General features: G+C 44.0%; 1 protein-coding gene across 2 annotated transcripts in view; it reads left to right on the forward strand.

Annotated features, from left to right (window-relative positions):
- The window catches only part of LOC308311923 (N-chimaerin-like), a 168,915-nt gene that overhangs the window by 55,736 nt on the left and 105,679 nt on the right, over positions 1-7,500 (forward strand). For both annotated transcript variants that reach the window (XM_080758724.1, XM_080758723.1), the window contains exons 16-20: positions 1-52; positions 4,587-4,668; positions 5,414-5,475; positions 6,122-6,297; positions 6,446-6,576. The exon at positions 1-52 is cut by the window's left edge and continues 82 nt beyond it. In XM_080758724.1, coding sequence (XP_080614850.1) covers positions 1-52; positions 4,587-4,668; positions 5,414-5,475; positions 6,122-6,297; positions 6,446-6,576 — 503 coding nt within the window. The remainder of the gene's footprint in view (positions 53-4,586; positions 4,669-5,413; positions 5,476-6,121; positions 6,298-6,445; positions 6,577-7,500) is intronic.

Here is a 7,500-nt window from a genome sequence, read left to right on the forward strand (position 1 = left end):
ACAAGTTCCACCAAGCTTTCCTCAAGGAGGTGGAGCAGCGGCTGGCTCAGTGGTCAGTGGACTTTAACCCATTTTGGGGGCGGGAACCCCTTTTGGTGTTATAGCATTATGCTATGCTCTAGCTATTGAAAAATAGCAGATCTACAAGCTCACACGAGCTTGTAGGTCTGCTATTTTTGAAGAATCGAAGAACGACTGACATAGAAACATAGCTTTTTCAGAAAGATGTCGGGATGTAGAAAACATTTTTAGATTCTGATCTCAGGTCAGAATGGGTTAAAATATCACTGTCCCGTGTGCAAAAAGCTGCCATGTTATGTAGAACTAATCCGTTACCAGTAAAAGTCCAGTGGAATTCAAAATGCACGTGAGTAAATGTACTGTAGAGTAAATGTACTGCAGAGTAAATGTACACAAATATTGCCGTGATAAAATGCAGTACCAAAAGTAGAAAGTGCTCACTATATGCAGAATGTCCCGTTTCAAGTCTTCAATTATATAAAAGTATTTTGAAAATAGCAGCTTCTACAAGAGCTTGTAGATCTGATATTTGCAAATGGCCAAAATGTATATACAGGGCTGAATTGTTTAATGTATGTTTTGTAATAATAGCCAAAGTAACTTTTCAAATAGTAGAAGTACTACCGCATTCACACCAAGGAAGCTAGAAGCAGGTTCTTGTTTCTAGCTCCAATGTTATCTCTATGTACAGTAATGTACCAGTACAGTATACCAGAGTACAGTATACAGTATTGGAATTAATAGCTTTGTGTGTGTGTGTGTGTGTGTGTGTGTGTGTGTGTGTGTGTGTGTGTGTGTGTGTGTGTGTGTGTGTGTGTGTGTGTGTGTGTGTGTGCTTTTTTTCTCGTGAAAACATATCTTTGACGCAGCTTTTAAAAGCTGGGGTTCTTGCTTCAAGCTTCTGGAAGCTGCTTCTAGCCAATCAGGAGCTAACAAGATTCAAGATGTCTCTTTATGTGTAATTTAGTTTTTTTGGTGTCTTAACACATTGTTATCATTTAGCTATTGAAAAATAGCAGATCTACAAGCCCATAGCGGGCCACCGAGTGGCGCGCTACGAGCTTGTAGGTCTGCTATTTTTGAAAGAAATCTTTAGAATATATATTCTTTCAGAGCGAACATTTTTAACTCAAATCTTTGCTACTGGGGACTAGGCCCCTGGAACAACATATTTTCAGACGGGTGGGTCGGCGGCCAAATACATATCATTTTTGGGGGTCCTTGACATGAAAAAGGTTGAGCAGCAATGACATAGAAACACATACGTAGGTTTTTTCAGAAAACTGTCAGGATTTAGAAGACATTTGTAGAGTCGTTCCCGAGGTCAAAATGGGTTAAAAAGTCCTAAAAACAACAGTGGTCATAAAAAAAGCATATAGTCAGACCCAGTACAACTGTCTGCAGCTCCGCTCCAGTGGTTGGATAATAATAATAATAATAATAATAATACTGTACAATACATGATGGGAAGCCTCAATAAAGTGCTAATCTTGAAGAGGTGTGTTTTTAGTTTTTGTTTGTAAATGTCGGTGGAGTCGGCCTCTCTGATTTCCTCAGGCATTTGTATTCCATCATTTTGGTGCATATAAAAAGAGAACGCGGCCTATCCTCTCCTATTTTCTTTCGTGGTTTATTTTTTTCCCCTTTTGTGGTCAGTAAACCTGCTGCTGAGGCTACATGAGTCATAGTTCATGGTCTTAACCTTCGGACATTTCACGAGTTTCACACAACACGGAGAGGAGCCAGTGCAGGAGTTCACTCCCTGGTAAACCAGAAGACTCAAAAGGAGACGAGAAAGAAAAATGGGGGGGGGGGAGGCAACTGAAAACAGATGTGTAGAGATGGCTTTTATGTGCTTCCATGTTGTGTGTGTGTGTGTGTGTGTGTGTGTGTGTGTGTGTGCGCGCATGCGTACTGTACGTGCATTCATGCGTACTACACGTGCGTGTATATGTGCATGCGTGCATTGATATGTGTGACTGTGTGAAAGCACACCTATAGGCATGACTGATGTACAGTACTACATCGGTCAGTACGTGCGTGCGTGCGTGCTTGCGTGCGTGCGTGCGTGCACATGTGTGCATTGGCGAAGGTGCGTGCATTGGCGGAGGTGCGTGTGTGTGCGTATTGCCAGTTCCACCCACAATCTGTCTCTCACTTCCAAGTCACAGCATCACTCGTACAATGTACGTGTGTGTGTGTGTGTGTGTGTTGAAAAGTATACTTTTGGGAAGTGTGGAGAGGTTCGACAGCCCTTGACACACACAGACACACGCACGGACACACACACGGACACACGCACGGACACACGCACAGCTGTGTCTCCATCCATCCAAAACCATGACACTGCCAGAGTGAACATGTTGAAAGATTGTATCAGAGAGTGAGAGAGAGAGAGAGAGAGGGACATGCATTTAGCAAAATAATACTCAGTTGTTCTTAAGCCCAGTGGTGGAAAAAGTACTGCAATGTAGAACTACCTTGTTACCAAGTAAAAGTCCGGAATTCAAAATATACCTGAGTAAAAGTACAACAGTATTGGCATCAAAATGTGCTCAAAAAGTACCAAAAGTAGAAAGTACTGTATATGCCTATGAATGTCCCGTTTCAAGTTTTCAAATTTATATAATAATATTTGTAGATGACTCAACCAGTAACGACCACAGTCTTCTACTGTTACATAATAGTACACCTATTCTCCCCCTCTGCACACCACCAAACCTCTTCACCGAAAATAGCCACTCTATACAAGCTCGCAATGCAACAACATGTTGTGTAGATCTGTGAATATTCCCCCCCAGGATATAGGGATGCTATAGGGTTGGAGTGGTTAAGCTGATTTATAAGCTAAGGAATAAAGCTGCATCTTAAAGGGATACTTCACCCTTTTTGCAAAAAAATATATGTTAATGACGTTTAGAAGCTTTAGAACACTTTCCTGGGGGTCTTTATGTGTGTAATATGTGGTTTTAGATATTTTAGATTGTAGCAGTGAGCCCAGTGTCTCTGATGTCATGGACACTGGTCTCACTAACTTCCTGGACTACAATTCCCATAGTTTTTTTGGTGCACTGCTCCTCCTTGTGGATAGGGGGGAGGGCTGTCTTACTGAGACAACATGTAGTCCAGGAAGTAAGTGAGCCCGGTGTCCATGACATCAGAGACACCGGGCTCACTGCTACAATCTAAAATATAAAAAAAACACATATTACACACATAAAGACCCCCAGGAAAGTGTTCTAAAGCTTCTAAACGTCATTAACATATATCTTTTTGCAAAAAGGGTGAAGTGTCCCTTTAAGATGGTATATGACGGCTCTGGGGGGCAAAAAGGGAGAGAGAGAGAGCTGACTGACCACACAGAGCGGTCAGCTGGTCTGTTCCGAAGCCTCGGGGGCAGCAGTGTTGAGTTTGAGCGGGGTCCAATCACCTCTAGCCTTTAAGACGGACAGAGGAACAGATAAGAGTAATATTGGTCAGACGGATTCAAGTATATAGCCTGGAAACATCAGTGAACCCTCACTATGAGTCTGGCTAGTCGCGCCAGGCTATAGGATTCAATTGGCTGCATATGCTATAGGGGGCGGATGAAGTCTGGCTGTGGCAGGCTAGGGCCAAACCAGGCTATAGTGCCAAACCACGTGATGCTTTTAAAAAAAAAAATCACTAAATATTCTATCGTTTCATTTCCGCTTCATTTCTGCTCCATATATTCCAGATTTTAAATATTAATGGAAATAAATAAGAATTGAAACATACAATTTATATATATATATATATATATATACACAATATTATATTAAATAGTTAAAGTGAGTTGTAAGAAGAAAATCTTGAAATGGGACAGTATAAAGTTTTTAATACAATGTCATGCTTCCTGAAGGCTTCTGCATTTGCAAAATCACTGAAGCACAGGCATGAGTTCACAAGCACACCACACACGCACGCACACAAACATGAATGGGTTTATGGGAGTGCAACTGTACTGTGTTTAAAATCTTGCTCTTGTCTGACACTTGCTGGTGACCACTTGTTACTGCGTTTCTGTCCCACTGTCTTTATCTTGTGCCCTCTGTCTCCATCTCTCTGGCTGTCTGTCTGTCACTTTATAGAACTTTATTGTCCAGACATATTGCATACATAACACTCACACACACACACACACACACGCACGCGCGCACACACACACACACACACACACACACACACACACACACACACACACACACACACACATACAGTCTTCCTCTAATAACTTCTTGCTTATTTTTATTGAAAGGCATTTCCACAGTTGTTTGATTACCTTATTTATTTCACACTGCACTTACAAATCCATATTCATCAATCTTTGTATTTTAATCACATTTTAAAATCTAAATAAAAGTCATGTTGAATATCCTTGTAATTTTATGTAGTCATCTAATTGCCTCCTCTCTCTCTCTCTCTGTGTGTGTGTGTGTGTGTGTGTGTGTGTGTGTGTGTGTGTGTGTGTGTGTGTGTGTGTGTGTGTGTGTGTGTGTGTGTGTGTGTGTGTGTGTGTGTGTGTGTGTGTGTGTGTGTGTCAGGGAGGGACGTTCCAACGCACACATCAAGGGAGATTATCAACGGGTTGGAGACATTCTCCTTAGGAACATTCAGGGTCTGAAGGTAACTCCATATGTCTGTCTCCCTCTCAGCTGTCCTACTGTCTGTCTCTCCTACACTGTCTCCCTCTCAGCTGTCCTACTGTCTGTCTCTCCTACACTGTCTCCCTCTCAGCTGTCCTACTGTCTGTCTCTCCTACACTGTCTCCCTCTCAGCTGTCCTACTGTCTGTCTCTCCTACACTGTCTCCCTCTCAGCTGTCCTACTGTCTGTCTCTCCTACACTGTCTCCCTCTCAGCTGTGCTACTGTCTGTCTCTCCTACACTGTCTCCCTCTCAGCTGTCCTACTGTCTGTCTCTCCTACCCTGTCTCCCTCTCAGCTGTCCTACTGTCTGTCTCTCCTACCCTGTCTGTCTCTCAGCTGTCCTACTGTCTGTCTCTCCTACCCTGTCTCCCTCTCAGCTGTCCTACTGTCTGTCTCTCCTACCCTGTCTACCTCTCAGCTTTCCTACTGTCTGTCTCTCCTACACTGTCTCCCTCTCAGCTGTCCTACTGTCTGTCTCTCCTACCCTGTCTCCCTCTCAGCTGTCCTACTGTCTGTCTCTCCTACACTGTCCCTCTCAGCTGTCCTTTTGTCTGTAGACAGTATTCGTCCAATACTAGTGTCTACCTCTCAGCTGTCCTATACTGTCTGTCTCTCCTACACTGGCTTTCCTATACAACTAATATGGCACAAAAGCCAGAATGGCCACACGTGGCAGTGTTCAAAAACTCGTAACACAATATGGACACCTCCCATCTCTCCGTAGCAACTGTCCGTGCATCTGCAGAAGCACTCCGAGTGCCTGGTGGAACTGGAACGTGCGTGTCGGTGAGTACATGACACAATTTTCTTTGACTGTCGTGACTGTGTGTGTGTGTGTGTGTGTGTGTGTGTGTGCGTGTGTGTGTGTGTGTGTGTGTGGAGGCCCTTTTTGGGCGAGGTCGCTTCTCTTCTGTCTTAGGCCTCACTCACACCTTCGCATCTAGCAGATACAACATTGTTGGATGCTACTAGACCTAACCCTTGACCCAATGCATTTCCAATGGAAGTCGCGTGGTTGGACACAACATTTCTGTCGTACGGCTTTCGGCTGTGTTTTCGACTGCCCCACACCCGCTCAAACCATGCGACTTCCATTGGAAATGCATTGGGGCAAGATGTAAACAAACCCTTTTGTTTACATCTATAGCGTCCAACAATGTTGTATGCTAGACGCGAAGGTGTGAGTGAAGCCTATAAGACAGAAGAATGGAAATGCATTGCGAGCTTGCATCAGTAAACGAGTCTCATGCATCAGCTATACATCAATCTGTTGTGAAGGTGTGAGTCAGGCCACTTGGAGGCGGCGTGCAGAGACTTATTGTTCTGTGTGTGTGTGTGTGTGTGTGTGTGTGTGTGTGTGTGTGTGTGTGTGTGTGTTGTGTGTGTGTGTGTGTGTGTGTGTGTGTGTGTGTGTGCATGCGTGCGGTCTCAGGTGTAGTCGCAGGGTGGAGGCGGCGTGCAGAGACTTCGAGCAGCAGAAGGTCTGCTACCTGCCCTTCAACATGTTCCTGCTCCGTCCTCTGCATCGCCTGCTGCACTACAAGCTCATCCTGGAGAGACTCTGCAAGCACTACCCCCCCACCCACGAAGACTTCAGGGACTCACGAGGTGTGTGTGTGTGACTGTGTGTGTGTGTGTGTGTGTGTGCGTGCGTGCGGTGCACTGGTGGTCATTTTGAGCACTGGTGCTCACAATGTTTCATGTCAAGGACCCCAGAATTATCTCCAAGCTAACCCTGTTCTGATTCCCTCTCCAGCGGCCTTGGCTGACGTCTCTGAGCTGGTGCTGCAGCTCCAGGGAACCATGATGAAGATGGAGAACTTCCAGAAGCTTCTGGAACTAAAGAAAGACCTGACAGGCATCGACAACCTGGCTATCGCTGGCAGGGTGAGACACTTTTTTTTTTTAATATATTTTTTATCCCACGATTTTGTAACCCATTTTTCACCGCCAATTATCTACTGTGATCCTGGGCTCTACACACCCTCCGCCAACCTGGGGAGAGCAACGGACTTAACTCATGCTCATGCCTGTGAGTGTCCAAGTTGCTCCTTTACACCTGACAGGGGGGAGTTTCCCTGGTTGGACGTAGCGCGTGGAAGGAACACGTTATTCCAACCAGTTATTCCAATGGGTTCTTTAGTTGGCTATCTCTGGCAGGGTGAGACACATGGAGGGATGGTTTATTTATCACTCTCGTACGAATAAATACAATTACATTATGTTTGTTTGTTTTTGAAAACTACTGTCCCTAATTAATATGTTTGAATATGTATTTGTGGTAGCCTACCCCAGAAATATATTTAAATAATATTATAAATATATTATTGTTTTGAAACATTTCAGTGTAATTCTTCGGTGTGGGTTGCAAACAGAAATTATGTTAGAGAAACAATACCTGAAGCACTTTGACAAAGCATTTGGCATCACTGGCTATGAAGCCTCTCCATTGTACTTTTTGGACCTGTGAAGTTTAAATCTAAAAAAAAAACCCAAAACAAAATCGTCTGCAACAGATAATAAGTGCTGCTATTGACAGGCCACGGCCATCTCGCCGTCAGAGTTCGGAAGCACTCGTTTTCAGTAAAGCAACGTCCTGCTGCCTCCTGCGTTATGTGCAGGTTGGTACGCAGGACAGTTGAGTGATATCTAAAGGAGCACTTCCAAACTGCAACCCTTGGAAAAATAATCACCTGCAAGGAAAGAAAGTATAGCTCATGACATGTCTACAGTGGATTTAATGAAACAAACACTTTGAGGATAGAAAAATGATATATGGTCCATACGGTCCACTCACGTATTAGGAATTCT

Source organism: Protomyctophum bolini (assembly GCF_963924005.1).
Source record: "Protomyctophum bolini genome assembly, chromosome: 24".
Classification (NCBI taxonomy): domain Eukaryota; kingdom Metazoa; phylum Chordata; class Actinopteri; order Myctophiformes; family Myctophidae; genus Protomyctophum; species Protomyctophum bolini.